This window comes from Callionymus lyra, chromosome 1, assembly GCF_982586985.1.
Source record: "Callionymus lyra chromosome 1, fCalLyr1.hap1.1, whole genome shotgun sequence".
Lineage (NCBI taxonomy): Eukaryota > Metazoa > Chordata > Actinopteri > Syngnathiformes > Callionymidae > Callionymus > Callionymus lyra.
The window spans coordinates 42,351,186-42,371,912 of NC_141818.1; the positions used below are offsets into that span (position 1 = coordinate 42,351,186).

The 20,727-nt window shown below is 38.6% G+C and overlaps 3 protein-coding genes across 3 annotated transcripts in view; 1 reads left to right on the forward strand and 2 right to left on the reverse strand.

Annotated features, from left to right (window-relative positions):
- Positions 1 to 1,427, forward strand: bbip1 (BBSome interacting protein 1). Its single transcript, XM_087808323.1, has 3 exons — positions 1 to 57; positions 965 to 1,030; positions 1,181 to 1,427. Exons 2-3 carry the CDS (start codon positions 985 to 987, stop codon positions 1,333 to 1,335), a joined length of 201 nt encoding a protein of 66 aa, XP_087664449.1. The 5' UTR covers positions 1 to 57; positions 965 to 984; the 3' UTR covers positions 1,336 to 1,427.
- pdcd4b (programmed cell death 4b) lies at positions 1,327 to 11,601 on the reverse strand. Its single transcript, XM_087808322.1, has 12 exons — positions 11,493 to 11,601; positions 11,056 to 11,128; positions 9,704 to 10,003; positions 7,463 to 7,557; positions 6,671 to 6,784; positions 5,691 to 5,912; positions 3,150 to 3,247; positions 2,964 to 3,078; positions 2,801 to 2,908; positions 2,635 to 2,745; positions 1,815 to 1,954; positions 1,327 to 1,746 (listed from the first exon to the last, which is right to left on the reverse strand). Exons 2-12 carry the CDS (start codon positions 11,096 to 11,098, stop codon positions 1,689 to 1,691), a joined length of 1,404 nt encoding a protein of 467 aa, XP_087664448.1. The 5' UTR covers positions 11,099 to 11,128; positions 11,493 to 11,601; the 3' UTR covers positions 1,327 to 1,688.
- A 789-nt stretch (positions 11,602 to 12,390) lies between these two features.
- The window catches only part of rbm20 (RNA binding motif protein 20), a 42,061-nt gene continuing 33,724 nt past the window's right edge, over positions 12,391 to 20,727 (reverse strand). The window contains exons 11-14 of the mRNA XM_087808324.1: positions 19,159 to 19,687; positions 18,334 to 18,399; positions 14,079 to 14,200; positions 12,391 to 12,888 (exon numbers count right to left, since the gene is read on the reverse strand). Of these exons, the coding sequence (XP_087664450.1) occupies positions 12,820 to 12,888; positions 14,079 to 14,200; positions 18,334 to 18,399; positions 19,159 to 19,687 (786 nt within the window). The 3' untranslated portion in view covers positions 12,391 to 12,819. The remainder of the gene's footprint in view (positions 12,889 to 14,078; positions 14,201 to 18,333; positions 18,400 to 19,158; positions 19,688 to 20,727) is intronic.

Genomic DNA, 20,727 nt, shown 5'->3' on the forward strand with positions numbered 1-20,727 from the left:
GAAACTCCTGAGCCGTAAATCCCGTTGGCTTGACAACGAGCGACATCTCTGCGAAAGGTGAGTTTATTTCAAGATAAAACTCGCTGATAGTGAATCGTGATCGTTGTCAAATACACACGTTTTAATGTCGCTCAGTGTCCGCGTCTGTACTTTACAATAAAAAACGTAAAATATCCTGCTTTTGTAGAAGACGATGTTAGCTTAGCTTATGCTAATCCAACTGGTCAAACCTCAACATGTGAACATTTGTCTCTTTTATCAACAAACGCTTTTGTTTGAACCTAACGTTGTTTGTTCCGTTAGACACCGTCGAAGTTTAGTTTATGTTTATAATCGATTGGATCAACAAACATCACGTTTTTTGCTTTATTTGATTCATATGTTTTTTTTTATTGTGATGTTAATGTGTTTCATGAATTTTTTATTATTAATCTGACCCCAGAGTCAAAACAAAAATAAATAGTTTCAATAGAGTTGAAAATTGTTTGATTTTGGTTAAAAATTATTTGATTATAGTTGAAAATTGGCTGATTATAGTTATTTTGGTTGTACATTTTTTGATTATAGTTGAAAATTGTTTGATAATAGTTTATTTTTGTTGAAATCGTTTGATTATAGTTGAAAATTGGTTTATTTTGGTTGAAAATTGGTTGATTATAGTTGAAAATTGGTTGAATATAGTTCATTTTGGTTGAAAATTGTTTGAATATAGTTAAATTGTTTGATAATAGTTTATTTTGGTTGAAATCGTTTGATAATAGTTGAAAATTGGTTTATTTTGGTTGAAATCGTCTGATTATAGTTGAAAATTGTTTGATTATAATTTATTTTGGTTGAAAATTGTTTGATTATAGTTGAAAATTGTTTGATTTTTCGTTGTTAATGTGTTTGATTATAGTTGAAAGTTGTTAATGTGTTTGATTCGACCCAAGAGTCAAAAGCTAAACGTGACTTTTCCCAACAGCTGGACACGAAGAGAACACGATGCCAGAAGTGAAGTCCACTCTGAGGGAAGTTCTGCCCAAACAAGGTCGGTTCTGTTCACAATAAAAACAACTTTTATTCTCGCAGAGCATCTAGAAAATGTTTCTGGTCAGTGGACTGAGCGTGTTCTTCTTGAATACGCTCTTTGTGTCCAGGATTGTTTCTGAAGTTCAATATCAAAGGTGTTCTTGTTCAGGCCAGCTGTCCATGGAAGACGCGCCGACCATGGTTCTGTGCAAACCTAAGCTGCTGCCGCTCAAGTCGGTGACGCTGGAGAAGCTGGAGAAGATGCACATGGAGGCTCAGGAGGCCATCAGACAGCAGGAGCAGCTCAAGGAACACTCGCCATAAATGATCTTTATTTCAAGATGTTTACATTTAGAAAAAACATGTCGTTGCAGATACTTTTTTTACACTATAAAAATAAACTCCTGGTACAATGACTCGTGGCCCTACTTTCCTCCTTGAGCGAGAAAACAAAAAGCAGGATGACGGGAGAAAAGCAGCTTCTCTGAAGGAGACCTGAAGGTCGGCAGTGAACTCAAGGGGAATGACTGACGTCTGTCTACACCAGCGTCGTTCAAAAGTGCATATTCAAGCGCAACCGGCTTCTCAAAGTCACAAGCGTCCAGGAAACACACGTTACTCAAATGTTTTTTGGAAAAATATGAGTACAAAAGTTTCTTCTGGCACAAAATCAAGTCTTAACTTTCAAGTTTGATGACGCCGCCGTCGCCCTCGCTGACGAACCTCTTCCGACCTCTGAGAGCAGACAAGTGTCACAGTTACTTTGTGTGTATGTGTGCGTGTTCGTGTGTGAGTTTACTCACCGACATGGACAAAGATCCCGCAGCTTGACGTCCACGACTCCTGCACTGAAGCTGCTGTCGACAAACTGCTCCAGGATGAAGTACGCTCGAGGAACGTCGATGTTGATTTCTGCAATATCCATATAAACTCTCTCGTATCCCTGGAAATATATTATACACACAGAGGAAAAAACTTAAATTGTTTACTCACAGTTAAAAAGTTTAAGTTAAAAGTTTGATTATAGTTGAAAATTAATTGATTATAATTGAAAATTGTTGGATTATTGTTGAAAATTGTTTGATTTTAGTTAAAAATGGTTAGATTATGGTTGAAAATTGTTTGATTTGAGTTAAAAAGGGTTTGATTATAGTTGAAAATTGTCTTATAGTTGAAAATGGTTAGATTATAGTTGAACATTGTTGGATTATGGTTGAAAATTGTTTGATTTTAGTTAAAAAGGGTTTTATTATAGTTGAAAATTGTCTTATAGTTGAAAATGGTCTGATTATAGTTGAAAATTGTTGGATTATGGTTGAAAATTATTGGATTATGGTTGAAAATTGTTTGATTTGAGTTAAAAATGGTTTGATCATAATTGAAAATTGTTTGATTATAGTTGAAAATTGTTTGATTATAGTTGATTATAGTTGAAAATTGTTTGATTATAGTTGAAAATTGTCTTATAGTTGAAAATTGTTTGATTATAACTGAAGGTATTTGACTCGATGTGAACCATTGTTTAAAAAAGTTCACATTCACAAAATGACATTAAAAAAACATTTAAAAGACAACAGCTCTGAAGGCGCAGTGCAGAGAGTTGACCACTAGGGGGCACCGTACCCGCCGCATCTGGTCCACGGTGATGATGGAGGACTCTGAGAGGAACTTCAGCAGCAACAGAATCATTTTGGATGTTTTCTCTCCGTTCGACTCCAGCACCAGAATTATTGCCTGAACAAAAACACGTGTCATTTCAAACACACACACACAAAGTTGAATCTTCAACCTCGTAGACGAACTCGTGGTGAAAGTGAGGAACCTCCAGGTCTTTGAGGCAGCGCTCGGCCTCCTTCTCGTCTCCAGAGAGAACAAACTCCTTCAGCAGCAGGTTCATCTGAGGAGCGACTCGTTACACAAATGGTTCGTCAAAAGAGTGGAGGACACTTCACCTCCTTGACCAGCTGAGTGACGGGTCTCTGACCACCGCCCGAGCCCCACTTGTTGTCCAGACGAAGACCCCCAGAACTCATCTTCAGCAGCACCGCGGCTCGGTCCAGAGCCGCCCTGAGACAGCAACACAACACTGTGTGTGTTACAACTCCATTCGTCTCAAATATGACGACAACATGTCACACCTGGTGTGTTGACAGTCCACTCTGCCTTTGTAACCTTCGACAAAGCTCCGACTCAATATCTGGTCGCACACTGCTCGAGCGATGAACTGACCCACAAACTGCAACACAAGAGAGCGACAATAAAAATGAGATCAACATTAGACACAAGAGAGCGACAATAAACATGAGATCAACAATAAACACAAGAGAGCGAATATAAACACAAGAGAGCAACAATAAACACAAGAGAGCAACAATAAACACAAGAGAGCTCCAATAGACACAAGAGAGCGACAATAAACACAAGAGAGCGACAATAAACACAAGAGAGCGACAATAGACACAAGAGAGCGACACTAGACACAAGAGAGCGACAATAAACACAAGAGAGCGACAATAAACACAAGAGAGCGACAATAAACACAAGAGAGCGACACTAGACTCAAGAGAGCGACAATAAACTCAAGAGAGCGACAATTAACACAAGAGAGCGACAATAAACAAAAGAGAGCGACAATAAACTAAAGAGAGCGACAATAAACTAAAGAGAGCGACAATAAAGTCAAGAGAGCGACAATAAAGTCAAGAGAGCGACAATAAAGTCAAGAGAGCGACAATAAACTCAAGAGAGCGCCAATAAACACAAGAGAGCGCCAATAAATGCAAGAGAGCGACAATAAACACAAGAGAGCGACAATAAAGTCAAGAGAGCGACAATAAACACAAGAGAGCGACAATAAAGTCAAGAGAGCGACAATAAACTCAAGAGAGCGACAATAAACTAAAGAGAGCGACAATAAACTCAAGAGAGCGACAATAAACTTAAGAGAGCGACAATAAAGTCAAGAGAGCGACAATAAAGTCAAGAGAGCGACAATAAACACAGGAGAGCGACAATAAACTCAAGAGAGCGACAATAAACACAAGAGAGCGACAATAGACACAAGAGAGCGACAATAAACACAAGAGAGCAACAATAAACACAAGAGAGCGACAATAAACACAAGAGAGCGACAATAGACACAAGAGAGCGACAATAAACACAAGAGAGCGACAATAGACACAAGAGAGCGACAATAAACACAAGAGAGCGACAATAAAGTCAAGAGAGCGACAATAAACTAAAGAGAGCGACAATAAACTAAAGAGAGCGACAATAAACTCAAGAGAGCGACAATAAACTAAAGAGAGCGACAATAAACTAAAGAGAGCGACAATAAACTAAAGAGAGCGACAATAAACTAAAGAGAGCGACAATAAACACAAGAGAGCGACAATAAAGTCAAGAGAGCGACAATAAACTAAAGAGAGCGACAATAAACTAAAGAGAGCGACAATAAACTCAAGAGAGCGACAATAAACTCAAGAGAGCGACAATAAAGTCAAGAGAGCGACAATAAAGTCAAGAGAGCGACAATAAACACAAGAGAGCGACAATAAAGTCAAGAGAGCGACAATAAACTCAAGAGAGCGACAATAAACTAAAGAGAGCGACAATAAACTCAAGAGAGCGACAATAAACTTAAGAGAGCGACAATAAAGTCAAGAGAGCGACAATAAAGTCAAGAGAGCGACAATAAACACAGGAGAGCGACAATAAACTCAAGAGAGCGACAATAAACACAAGAGAGCGACAATAGACACAAGAGAGCGACAATAAACACAAGAGAGCAACAATAAACACAAGAGAGCGACAATAAACACAAGAGAGCGACAATAGACACAAGAGAGCGACAATAAACACAAGAGAGCGACAATAGACACAAGAGAGCGACAATAAACACAAGAGAGCGACAATAAAGTCAAGAGAGCGACAATAAACTAAAGAGAGCGACAATAAACTAAAGAGAGCGACAATAAAGTCAAGAGAGCGACAATAAACTAAAGAGAGCGACAATAAACTAAAGAGAGCGACAATAAACTAAAGAGAGCGACAATAAACTAAAGAGAGCGACAATAAACACAAGAGAGCGACAATAAAGTCAAGAGAGCGACAATAAACTAAAGAGAGCGACAATAAACTAAAGAGAGCGACAATAAACTCAAGAGAGCGACAATAAACTCAAGAGAGCGACAATAAAGTCAAGAGAGCGACAATAAAGTCAAGAGAGCGACAATAAACACAGGAGAGCGACAATAAACTCAAGAGAGCGACAATAAACACAAGAGAGCGACAATAGACACAAGAGAGCGACAATAAACACAAGAGAGCAACAATAAACACAAGAGAGCGACAATAAACACAAGAGAGCGACAATAGACACAAGAGAGCGACAATAAACACAAGAGAGCGACAATAGACACAAGAGAGCGACAATAAACACAAGTGAGCGTCAATAGACACAAGTGAGCGTCAATAGACACAAGAGAGCGACAATACACACAAGAGAGCCACAATAGACACAAAAGAGCGACAATAGACACAAGAAAGGAAAGACAGACCACACATATATGCACACACAAACACATTTAAAAACACAAACAGACAGACACGCACACACACAATACAAATACAGACAATAATGACGTATGATATGCAACATCAACACAACATCTTTCTACCTGTGGAGCGTCAGGTGTGTCCAGGACCAGGTCCTGCAGCTCCAGCAAGAGTCTGTCGAAGGACGTCTCCAGGTCACACGGCAACAAGACCGTCCCGCAGAGTCGCACCAGCAACCTGGACGTCAGCTCTCGATGGCTGGCTTTAGCCTCCAGCGCCAGAGTGACGGCCAGAGAGGGAACGTGGCTCCTGGTGGAGCCCAGGTTCAGGTCGGCCAGCATCTCCTGCAGCGACACACACGTGTCACAACATGTCTGCAGTACAAGTACAAGTACACACAAGTAGACACAAGTACAAACAAGTAAACACAAGTACAAACAGGTACATACAAGTACAAACAAGTAGACACAAGTAAAAACAAGTACAAACAGGTACATACAAGTACAAACAGGTACACACACGTACAAACAAGTAGACACAAGTACAAACAGGTACACACAAGTACACACAAGTAGACACAAGTACACACAAGTACAAACAGGTACACACAATAAAGTTTTACCTTACCTTACAAGTACAAACAGGTACACACAAGTACAAACAAGTAAACACAAGTACAAACAAGTAGACACAAGTACAAACAAGTAGACACAAGTACAAACAGGTACACACAAGTACAAACAAGTAGACACAAGTACAAACAGGTACATACAGGTACAAACAGGTACACACAAGTACAAAAAAGTAAAGACAAGTACAAACAGGTACAAACAAGTAAACACAAGTACAAACAGGTACAAACAAGTAGACACAAGTACAAACAGGTACACACAAGTACAAACAAGTAAACACAAGTACAAACAAGTAGACACAAGTACAAACAGGTACACACAAGTACAAACGAGTACACACAGGTACGCACAAGTACAAACAAGTACGCACAAGTACAAACAAGTAGACACAAGTACAAACAAGTAGACACAAGTACAAACAAGTACAAACAAGTAGACACAAGTGCAAACAAGTACAAACAAGTACACACCACGACTTCACTGGTGTCTCCGTGCTCGAAGTATTCCTGAACGATCGGAGCGACCGTCTTTTCAAAGTCTCTCTCGTCCAGAGCAGGAACCACAGCCTCGTACACACAGTCCACCTGCAGACACACAACATGACACAACAGTCCACCTGCAGACACACAACATGACACAACAGTCCACCTGCAGACACACAACATGACACAACAGTCCACCTGCAGACACACAACATGACACAACAGTCCACCTGCAGACACACAACATGACGATTAAATGTTCACAGTGCTCGGTGCTCGTTTGGTTATGCCTGGTTATGTTTTCATTGAATACAATAACGTGTATATTAAAGGTTGTTATTTCATATATAAATTAATTCAATATTTTTTTTTATTTAAAGGTTTAGTTCAATTTAAGCCGAATAAAAAAAAAAATTATATTGAATTTACAAGACTATGAATAAAAAAAGTATGTATATATTTAGAATTTTTTATTTATTTTTGGAATTAGAATATAAAACTGTTTTTTTCTGAATTCAATAAAAAAATATATATATATTTTTCTAACTATTGGAACTACACTCAGAAAATAATACATTTAAAACTTTTTATTAAATTAATAATGTAAGCGTTTAATAAACAAATGATTGAATTCACTTATTCATTCAAATAGTTCAATTATTAAAAAAAAAACAAGTCATCATTACAAAATAAAAACCACTATAATATAGAAACGATTGAATTCATTCTGACACTGATTTACTTCCATATATCATTAAAATACTTGATTGACGTCTGGACCTGAGCCTCGTCGTAGTTCGGATCTTTCTCGTCCACTTCCTGCGGCCCGTAAACCTCGCCCGACTTCCCCCACACGCCCTTGCCTCCGGCGCCACCTGCAGAGACAGGAAATGACGTCGTCAAGAAGAGGAAGTTGACGGAGCAGCCACTGAAATAAAGAATCTTTAATGCAATACAGTTCAAAAAAATGTTGGGAAGAGATGAAGAGAGGATACAGTGATGACTGAGAACGAGAGGATACAGTGATGATTGTGGACGAGAGGATACAGTGATGACTGTGGATGAGTGAATACAGTGATGACTGAGGACGAGAGGATACAGTGATGACTGAGGACGAGAGGATACAGTGATGACTGAGGACGAGAGGATACAGTGATGACTGTGGATGAGTGAATACAGTGATGACTGAGGACGAGAGGATACAGTGATGACTGTGGATGAGTGAATACAGTGATGACTGAGGACGAGAGGATACAGTGATGACTGAGGACGAGAGGATACAGTGATGACTGAGGACGAGAGGATACAGTGATGACTGTGGATGAGTGAATACAGTGATGACTGAGGACGAGAGGATACAGTGATGACTGAGGACGAGAGGATACAGTGATGACTGTGGATGAGTGAATACAGTGATGACTGAGGACGAGAGGATACAGTGATGACTGAGAACGAGAGAATACAGTGATGACTGAGAACGAGAGGATACAGTGATGACTGAGGATGAGAGGATACAGTGATGACTGAGAACGAGAGGATACAGTGATGAATGAGGACGAGAGGATACAGTGATGAATAAGGACGAGGGGATACAGTGATGACTGAGGACGAGAGGATACAGTGATGACTGTGGATGAGTGAATACAGTGATGACTGAGGACGAGAGGATACAGTGATGAATGAGGACGAGAGGATACAGTGATGACTGAGGACGAGAGGATACAGTGATGACTGTGGATGAGTGAATACAGTGATGACTGAGGACGAGAGGATACAGTGATGACTGAGGACGAGAGGATACAGTGATGACTGAGAACGAGAGAATACAGTGATGACTGAGAACGAGAGGATACAGTGATGACTGAGGATGAGAGGATACAGTGATGACTGAGAACGAGAGGATACAGTGATGAATGAGGACGAGAGGATACAGTGATGAATAAGGACGAGGGGATACAGTGATGACTGAGGACGAGAGGATACAGTGATGACTGAGGACGAGAGGATACAGTGATGACTGAGAACAAGAGGATACAGTGATGAATGAGGTCAAGAGGATACAGTGATGAATGAGGACGAGAAGATACAGTGATGACTAAGGACAAGAGTATACAGTGATGACTGAGGACGAGAGGATACAGTGATGACTGTGGACGAGAGGATACAGTGATGACTGTGGATGAGTGAATACAGTGATGACTGAGGACGAGAGGATACAGTGATGACTGAGGACGAGAGGATACAGTGATGAATGAGGACAAGAGTATACAGTGATGACTGAGGACGAGAGGATACAGTGATGACTGTGGACGAGAGGATACAGTGATGACTGTGGATGAGTGAATACAGTGATGACTGAGGACGAGAGGATACAGTGATGACTGAGGACGAGAGGATACAGTGATGACTGTGGACAAGAGGATACAGTGATGACTGTGGACAAGTGAATACAGTGATGACTGAGGACGAGAGGATACAGTGATGACTGTGGACGAGTGAATACAGTGATGACTGAGGACGAGAGGATACAGTGATGACTGAGGACAAGCGGATACAGTGATGAATGAGGACAAGAGGATACAGTGATGAATGAGGACGAGAGGATACAGTGATGAGTGAGAACGAGAGGATACAGTGATGAATTAGGACAAGAGGATAGAGTGATGACTTGGGACGAGAGGATACAGTGATGACTTAGGACAAGAGGATACAGTGATGACTGAGGACGAGAGGATACAGTGATGACTGAGGACGAGAGGATACAGTGATGACTTAGGACAAGAGGATACAGTAATGACTGAGAACGAGAGGATACAGTGATGACTGAGGACAAGAGGATACAGTGATGACTGAGGACGAGAGGATACAGGGATGTATGAGGAAGAGGATACATTGATGACTGAGGACAAGAGGATACAGTGATGACTGAGGACGAGAGGAACCATCAACCTTCTAGCTGTGATTATGAATCTCTTGCTCACATCGTATTGATAAAAACCCTCAGTAACGAATGTCTCCGACCTTTCTTTGGAAGTCCTCGTCCCTTCCCGGGTCGAGAGCGTCGGTCCAGCAACTTGGTCTTGGGACTGTTGGGCACGACGCTCGTCCACCGGACCGCGTCGCCGTGGTCGCTGAGGGAGTCGCCTCTGCCCGAGTCCCTGGACGAGTTCTTCCTCAGGCGGCGCTTGGCCTTGGCCTTGAGTCGCGCCTCCTGGATGCTGCTGAGCGTCGACGCCCAGTTGCCGTTGATCTCGTTCTTGTTGGCGGACGCGGCGTTGTCGTCGTTGTCCGACTGGAACGAGTCGCTGAGGTCGCCGGCGTCTGCAGGTGAAGATCTTTATTGTCGTCAACATGTTCTTTAGTAACAGTAAGAAATGAAGATCGAATCAACGTCCAAAGATTAATAGAATACAATGAATATTATGTTAATAAGGGTCTATTATAAATAATTAATTGAATAAATAAACCGTTTGTGATAATATATATGATTAAACAATAAGTTAAGTCAACATATAAAAAAAAAACACATCAAAAATAATTAAACAAAATAACTGTTCTGTTCATGTCATGACATATGATTAAAAATTAAAAATAGATTCCAAAAAAAAACTCTAATGTGAAGGAGAATATAATGAATGTACATAACATTAAGACAAATTAAAAAATTAACTCATTAAAATATTAAAAAAAAACGATTTTGTTATATTAAAAAAAATCAATCAATAACTCAACTAAGTGTTGAGGTCATGATATATGATTAAATGTTAAAAATAAAAGGAATAAACTGCAATATAATAAAAGACGTTATACGGTTTAGATAAATGACGATGAAATAATCCATAAACAAATAACTACTTCACTTCTGAAGTTTGTATTAATGTTTATATTTGTTATATATACATGTATCAATGAGATACAATCACAAACAGAGTTGTTGCCAGAAATTATGTTTTAGGATTATATTATACATCACATTATAACATTCTTCTTATTTTTTTGTATATATATATATATATATATAGTATTTGTATGTTTCATCGTTTTCTTTTTATAAACTGCTGAGACAACTTAAATCCTCTTGACTATGAGAAGAATAAAGAAATACTTGATCTTATCTGCAGTGATTTAAACAGTATTTCACAATAAATAATGCACAATATTTCACAATAAAAGTATATTAAAAATATATTAAAGGTACACAATCTTAAATATTGTACGTATGTCTGTTTTGATACTATTTTTGTTTTATTGATTCAAACTTTAACGTGTCGACTCAGGGTCAGATCAGCGAGTCTGGTCCACGTTTGTTCCTCGATATGTTGTGTTTATTGAACGTGTTTAAAGAGCAATTGTTTACTATTGTTATTACGCACCGACCGGGTTGGAGTTGAGCCAGGCCTCGCAGTCTGTCGCCATGTCGTACGAGGATCTTCACAGATATTCAACCTGCAGCGAAATAAAGTGAAATAAAAGACGAAATAAACGAGATTCTTCTTCCGGTCAACACTGTGTCGGTAACAGCGATGACGCGCTAGCTTGGATGCTAACGGCTAATAACAAGTGCGACACACTTGAGAACCAACATTAAAAAAAAGACATGTTTAATTATTTTTTAAATACTTTAAAACGTTTATTTATTTGCAGAAAAAAAACGTCACTGTTGTTGATAAATACACGATCATTGATCAGATGGAACTAGTATCGATTCAAACTATAAATCTTTGGAAGCAAAACTCACTTGATTTCAAAAGATTTAGTTGAAAATAAAAACAATAAAAATTAAAAAGAATATAATTTTATTTTTACTCACTTGAACCTTCAGTTGAGCGAAGCTCCAAACACTCAATATTCTCCCAACTTCTGCCCAGCAACTGGATCTTTCAGGCCTTTGTTTTGTTAGTCTGATTGGTCGACGAGGCTGTGGGCTTTAAAGCGAGAGCCAATCAGAAGCCCGAGTGACATTTCTTCTCGTACGTTCCGTGGCTTCACTTGCGGGTCTTCTGACCCCTGGCGGCAGTAATTGGAATAACGCAGTTGCTTTTTTCTTTTTTTTTAAAGTAAAAGTCTTATTTATTATCGCAAATATATTCTCACGAAACTATTTTAACGACTTAGAATAGTAACGATAGTTTAACAACTCATTACAAATAACATGATGATCGCAAAAACATATATTTCTTGTCTTTCAGAAAAATATATATATTGCTGCTTTTTTTGTGCAAACAAAACGTTTTAATGCAATTTTTACTAGAGGATTGTTTTTAATGGGTTTTAGTTTAAATGGGTTATTTTTTTCAGTTACATTTTTACCAAATATGAAGAATGTAATTTACAGAAGCTGCCTCAGTTGCAAAATCACATACATTAGGTTTATTTATATATATATTTAAAATATATATATATATATATATATATATATATATATATATATATATATATATATATATATATATTATTGGGATTTTTTAATTTACTGTTTTTTTTCTTTGTGTTTTTTTTCTGTTTTTCAAAAGATAAAACATTTAAATTCAAAATAAATGCAAAAAAAATGACAAAATAATGAGAAACAAACCGGAAAAATTCAAGCGAAGCAACTTGTTTTTGAAAAGTTTATTCTCATTGCAAGACAAAAGTATTCACAGTATATAAAAGTCAGTGATTCAACATGAGAACAGCAAAGACACAACATGGTCCGGCTGGAGGTCAAATTAAGGGATGAGATTATTTTAGGCGTGACCTTCAACTTTACATTTACCTGACGTGGCCGTGACGGTCGCAGCGTTTTGTGTAAAAACACGTTCAATAAATAGTTGAATCCATCACAGAAACACGTATTTTCCTGAGAATCTGCCTCAGTTCGTTTTACTGGGCAAAAGAATTAAATACAAATCCACTCAAAATCCTTCAATTATTACCCTTAGCATGTAGGCTAACAGCCGATTAGCATTCTGGTGACAATTATTAAACGTTAAAATCAAACTCTGAAGTTTTAAACAACATTTTTATTAGCGATAAATTCAAAGAAATACATTTGAACTCGAGAAGAAAAGCTTTTAAACAGCGTTCCTTAAAGAACAAAAAAAACCCTCAAGTTTAAATTGTGTCACATTGTTTGTTCGTCTTCTCGAAGGCGGCGGTTATTGTGTGACGGCGGGTTTGTTCAGTTCCATCATCAGACTCTGCTGAGCCAGCTGCGACAAGTACTTCTGCGAAGACACACACAGACACACACACACCTGTGATCTACACAATCACTCTGGAGATCCAAACAAAAACACTTCTTTGTTGTGTTTGTGTGGAAGTGAATCAGTGACACATTTTTTTTAAGGTTTAATTTGTTTTTGAAGGATTTAATTATTCTTTGAGTAATTAAATTCAATAATTTTCTGTATTGAAATATATATATAAAATATAAATAAATGCCAAGCCATTTTTATTTGTATAGTGCTTTTCCAGACCAGGGTCACAAAGCGCTTAAACAATCAAAACAATATTCAATAAAGTATATACTTTAAAGGTCAAGATAAAACTGATAACACAACAGGAGTTCCAGATAATCAAGGAAAAGCCTGAACAAATACAAATGTCTGTATTAACCCTTGTGTTATCTCAGGGTCAAGGGCTGTAGACAATTGTACATTTTGTAAATTCAATAAATTAAAAACACATTTTCTAAATTCTCTCTTTATATATTTTTTTTAATTTGTAACCTTTTAAATTCAATACCATAAAAGAGACTTTGAGCCAATCATGGATCTTTGAATTTAAAAGACAACATATTGAATTATTCAATATTGTTCAGGCTTTTCCTTGATTTCCTGGAACTCCTGTTGTATTATCAGTTTTATCTTGATCTTTAAAGTATATACTTTATTGAATATTGTTTTGATTGTTTAAGCGCTTTGTGACCCTGGTCTGGAAAAGCGCTATATAAATATAAATTACTTACTTACTTATTAGAATATCAAACTCTATGTGTACATTTTTTACATTCATTTAATTGTTCAGATTTTAAATGTCATTACAGAAATCATTTAAATCAATTACTTATAAAAAAATATATAATAATAAGGATTAAAAAACAACATTGAATTAAAAGATTAAAACGTTAAATTCCTCTGTGACAGAACGAAAGTGTGAAAGTGTTGAAACGAAGACAAGCGCAGCAGCAGATGTGCAGCAGTTGACGGACAGCACAGGTGCTGGACATGTTGTCACTGGGAATGTTAGACGCCGGTCAGCTGAGCAGCTGCTCCGCAGAAACATTACGCTGAGCGGACAATATTTAAGAAACCCGAGACACATGCAGTGTGTGTGTGTGGTGTGGGTGTGTGTGTGTGTGCAGACACATTGTAGCGACACCTGCGCACCTGTGTGTGTAGAGAGTGGTGTGTACCTGCAGGTTCATGTAGTGGATGGTGCTGCGACAGTGAGCCGACTTGGCCGTTTCCTCGCTGGTGTAGAAGAGTCCGCAGAGCTTGCAGTAGAAGCCGGAGCTCGGCACCACGAACTCCACGCCTGCAGACACACGAGTGTTAGCGACACTTTGTGATGTTTGTGTTGATTATTACCGTCTTTTATTTTGAAAAAAAAAAGAGCATTTTCTCTGAGGTGTCGTTAGTCCGATGCTGTGTCTCAAATCGCATACTAACGTACTAAAAGTTAGTATTTTTAGTGCGTTAGTGCGTCTCAATTCTTAGTATGCGAAATTTAGTGCGCCATGCACACTAAAGTGGCGTACTAACACGCCCACAAAACTGAGTATGGTTCGATGGACACTAAACACACTAAACAGCCGCCATCTTAGTGACGTTTTAAACGGAAGTTACGTCATATATAAATGCATATATATTCATATACTTACAGGTGTATTTACCGCAGCAGTAGGAGGATAAACACGTCTTCGCTGCTGATACCAGCTGAAATATCTCGCGATTATTTATATTCTCATATTTTTTCTTTATTTCTTTTTCCAAACTTGCAAAACGTGCTGCCAGCAGGTGGCAATAGCGTTCAAACAGCTGGTTGAAACATCGTTAAATAGAAGTAGAAGAAGAAGCTGTCATGTGATCTCCGGTTAGTGTGTAGCAGCAGAGTTTGATTTGAGACATACTATCTGTGGAGAATTTGCGTACTAGTTAGTACGTACACTAAACTGATGCATACTAACTTCTAGCATACTAAGAGTAGTATGCGATTTGAGATACAGCACGAGACTCTTGACTCGTCCGTCAAATTTACTTCAAAAATAAACCAGTAAACGAGAGAAAACGAGTCAAAACACAAAAAATACATGATTTATTTTTAACGTTTTCATGTCAAATTAAGGCCATTAAATAATGATTCTGTGGAAAGAAATATTAATACTTTTCATGATATATACTATATTGATATTTTTACCACAGTTTTTAAATGTTTTTACAGTTTAATAAAGAGTGTTTAAAATAAAAGAATTAGTTGTTTTTTTAATCTACAGATAACATTCTAATATTTGTATTAAGTAATTCATTTTTGTGTTGCAATTAAACTTCAGGCCTCTAGATGGCAGCCATTACTTCCTCTGCAGCTAAAGGATGCACGATGACTGAGGACGAGGAAACAGTGATGACTGAGGACGAGAGGATACAGTGAGTCCAGCAGCTTTTAAAGCTGATGTTTGGACATATTTATGGTTTGTAAACAAATGAAATCAGTTGTGATTTCGTGAAGAGTCATGTGGTCTGTAAATACTACAACACCAGAGTCAAGTACTGGACAATACTACACATATATACTTGTTACTACACTATCACAACACCAGAGTCAAATACTCGACAATACTACACATATATACTTACTACACTATCACAACACCAGAATCAAGCACTCGACAATGCTACACATATATCCTTGTTACTACAGTATAACGATATATAGTATTGTTGACACTGTATCGTGACACGTATTGTATCAACAGTTACTTAAAATCCCTCTTTGTTATTTAGCGTCACTTAAGTTTTATATAAATTTATAATTTATTTACAAACGTTTTTAAAAAGGACGAGAATAGTGATGACATTGAGTGACTCTTAGCATCACCGTCACTATCTTGTCGTCACATAACAACACATTTTCCTTTTTAATTTCCTAAATATTCCGTGAAAAGATGACTTAATGAAGAGGTTGAGCAGACGATCAGGAGCAGTTCTGTGGCTGAGAGTGACTTCATGTCCGACACAAATAAACATTTGGCATTTTGGAGCTCGTGTAATGAGAGGCTCGAGTTATAACCACCAGGATTAGCTCTGAGAATTAAAGAGTGTTGGTCAGTAAGACACTGAGAACAAGGGACTCGTTTGTCAGTGTTATTAGAATAAAGATGAATTTAACAGTTTCAATGTTTATGTTGGATTTTTTTATTATTATTCAAATGTTTTTTCAAGCATTTGTGTGAATGTTCTTCTCTCAAGACGCAGTAAGTTCCTCCTCATGTTTTACACTCATTATTTTATAAAGTTGCTCTGAAATCTGGACGAACGAGAGGTTACGAGAGTCCATTATCACGTAATAATGGCTTCACTCCTCCTCCAGCTGTAATCACGCTTTGTTTATACAACGAGTCCCTTGTCGGGGGGAGACTTCTGGGATCGATGACACGCAGTGACAAAACTCCATGCTCGACCAATCACAGCAGAGTGGGTGTGGTTATGGTAAACAAAATTGAATCTCCAGAAAAACGAAAGTGTTTTCAGTGGGCGGAGCTTAAGATCACACATGACAACAACACACTGATGATACAATAAAGTCCCACATCACAACAACACACTGAAGATACAATAAAGTCCCACATCACAACAACACACACACACACTGATGATACAATCGTCACACATCACAACAACACACACACTGATGATACAATAAAGTCCCACATCACAACAACACACTGAAGATACAATAAAGTCCCACATCACAACAACACACTGATGATACAATAAAGTCCCACATCACAACAACACACTGATGATACAATAAAGTCCCACATCACAACAACACACTGAAGATACAATAAAGTCCCACATCACAACAACACACACACACACTGATGATACAATCGTCACACATCACAACAACACACACACTGATGATACAATAGAGTCACACATCACAACAACACACACACTGATGATACAATAGAGTCACACATCACAACAACGCACACACACACTGATGATACAATAGAGTCACACATCATAACAACACATACACTGATGATACAATAGAGTCACACATCACAACAACAACACACACACACTGATGATACAAACAAGACACACATCACAACAACACACACACACTGATGATACATTAGTCACACATCACAACAACACACACACTTATGATACAATAGAGTCGAACAACACAACAACACACACACTGATGAAACAATAGAGTCACACATCACAACAACACATACACACTGATGATACAATATAAACACACATCACAACAACACACAGACACTGATGATACAATAGAGTCACAAATCACAACAACCAAACACACTGATGATACAATAGAGTCACACATCACAACAACACACACACACTGATGATACACTAGAGTCACACATCACAACAACACACACACACACTGATGATACAATAGAGTCACACATCACAACAATACACACACACACTGATGATACACTAGAGTCACACATCACAACAACACACACACACACTGATGATACACTAGAGTCACACATCACAACAACACACACACTGATGATACAATAGAGTCACACATCACAACAATGCACACACACACTGATGATACAATAGAGTCACACATCATAACAACACATACACTGATGATACAATAGAGTCACACATCACAACAACAACACACACACACTGATGATACAAACAAGACACACATCACAACAACACACACACACTGATGATACATTAGTCACACATCACAACAACACACACACTTATGATACAATAGAGTCGAACAACACAACAACACACACACACTGATGAAACAATAGAGTCACACATCACAACAACACACTGATGATACAATAGAAACACACATCACAACAACACACACACACTGATGATACAATAGAGTTACAAATCACAACAACCAAACACACTGATGATACAATAGAGTCACACATCACAACAACACACACACACTGATGATACACTAGAGTCACACATCACAACAACACACACACAAATACACAGTTTAGTTACACTTTAAACAAAGTCACAAACTGTTCATCACAATTATTCCAAGTGTGACTGAGAACGGCCGAGAACACACTTGTTTGTGTGCGACCAGCAAGATTGTGCAGACACTCTGGTTGTGTTGTTACGTAAGTGTTGCTGCAGGTCCAGCATGTGTCGCTCACGTCACTCCTGCTCTAATGACAATATAAATACTCTCCTCTCTGGGGTGCGTTTCACGAGCTGTCATGGATGTGGGTCAGCATGCGGCCAATTACTGCGCTCGTGCATCAGACTGTCAGTGTTCTTATTAACGGTGCTTCACATCGCGCCGGGATCACAGGTCGAGGCTCCCTGACATTTGCGCCTCGTTGCCGCGACACCCCCCAGATAATGAGTGAACAAACAGATCCTCCACGAGGAAACACTCACCCAGAGGAATACTCAGCTCGCTCACGGCCTTGTCCTGCTGGTTGGAGGAGGTTTGAGCCTCGATATCTTCAGGAGAAGAAAGAAAAACATCACAAAAATAGTTTTGTTTTTTTTACATTAAATACACTTTTTGATCATTAAAACTTAAATAGCTTCTTTATTAGTATCAACAGAATATTGAATTTCAAAAGCTGACACTTCAAAATAATTGAATTTAATTTAAAGATTGAATTTGTTTTTGTGTTTTTGAGCAATTTAATAAATACATTTAAATATTTTCAAAATAAATCGTTATAAATGGATATCCTTATTATGTTTTGATGTACTTTTTAATTCATAGTCTTTTCAATTCAATACAAACATGTCGGTATAAAAGTCGCACAAGACCAAACCAACAGAGCACCGAGCTACTGGATCAGACTTTTAAAACCATCATGGCGGCTCTTTTGGAATTGAAAAACAAACATAACATTTTAGAATATAAACATTTAATTCAATTATTAAACCAAAAACGTGCAATGCTTTATAAAAACAACATTTTAAATGGAACAATTTAAAGTTTGAAACTTGAAATTCAACGAATCAATATATAAATGATTGAATAAGTGGTGGTAAAAAATACAAATATATTTTGTTTCCTGTGATACAAATCTACATATTTAACATGTTTGTATAAATAGGTCATATCTGAACCAGTGATTGACAGGACAGGTGTTTCCTTCACACCTGAACCCACCTGCCCCTGATGCACACTCAAGTAAACCCCCAAATAATTCTGACAGAACACAGATGATGAGACAACATTGAGGAGAAACAGGTCCGTACCTTGAGTGACGACGACCTCTCTGGCTGGAGCTCCATGAGTCACAGGCTCAGTGACCTGCTCCACACTCTTGCTCTCCTCAGCTGGACCTTGGATCGTGTCCTCCTGAGACTCACTCACTCTGTCAGACGCACATGTTTCCTCCAGAGCGGCCTTGAACTCCTCGCTGGGGAAGTTACTGAGGTTTGTGTCGTGAGCTTCAGGGGCCTCTTTTTCTCCGGCGCTCTCTGGAAGATCTCCCTGAGGGTTCCCAGATGCAGACGAGTCCTCCTGACTCGCAGCATCCCTGCAGACCACCTCGACACCATCCTTGTGACCCGACACGTCCGGCGTCTCTGAAGGTATCGACGGCTCCGTGACGGCGTCCTCAGCAGACACTCTGCAGGTCAGCTCGTCCAGCTCCGGCAGGTCTGGTTCGATGATGGAATCATCTTCTCCTCCCACTTCATCCACCGTCACCAGCTCCTCCATGTTCTTAGGATACCAACACTCTTCGTCCGTGTTCTCTGCACCTTCCTGCTCCTTCTCCTGCTTCAGAACCACATGTAGAGCTTTAGTGCGGGCCGAGCAGTAGGCGCCATGTTTGAAGTCGGATAGTATTACTCCGTCAGACTTCATAGTTTTACTCCGTCAGACTTCATAGTACTACTCTGTCAGACTTCATAGTATTACTCCGTCAGACTTCATAGTTTTACTCCGTCAGACTTCATAGTATTACTCTGTCAGACTTCATAGTATTACTCTGTCAGACTTCATAGTATTACTCTGTCAGACTTCATAGTTTTACTACGTCAGACTTCATAGTATTACTCCGTCAGACTTCATAGTATTACTCTGTCAGACTTCATAGTATTACTCTGTCAGACTTCATAGTATTACTCCGTCAGACTTCATAGTATTACTCCGTCAGACTTCATAGTTTTACTCCGTCAGACTTCATAGTACTACTCTGTCAGACTTCATAGTATTACTCCGTCAGACTTCATAGTTTTACTCCGTCAGACTTCATAGTATTACTCTGTCAGACTTCATAGTATTACTCTGTCAGACTTCATAGTTTTACTACGTCAGACTTCATAGTATTACTCCGTCAGACTTCATAGTATTACTACGTCAGACTTCATAGTAATACTCTGTCAGACTTCATAGTATTACTCCGTCAGACTTCATAGTATTACTCCGTCGGACTTCATATTATTACTATGTCAGACTTCATAGTATTACTCTGTCAGACTTCATAGTATTACTCTGTCAGACTTCATAGTTTTACTCTGTCAGACTTCATCGTTTTACTCCGTCAGACTTCATAGTATTACTCTGTCAGACTTCATAGTATCACTCCGTCAGACTTCCTAGTTTTACTCCGTCAGACTTCATAGTATTACTCCGTCAGACTTCATAGTATTACTCCGTCAGACAGACTTAATATTTTTACTCTGTCAGTCTCCCAAGTATTACCCTGCAAGGCTCCTGACTATACTCCTAGCCTCACAGATAAATACTACACAGCCTCTGGGAGTTATACTAATGTGCCTTGCAAAGTAATACTACGAAGCCTTAGGGAGTAATAC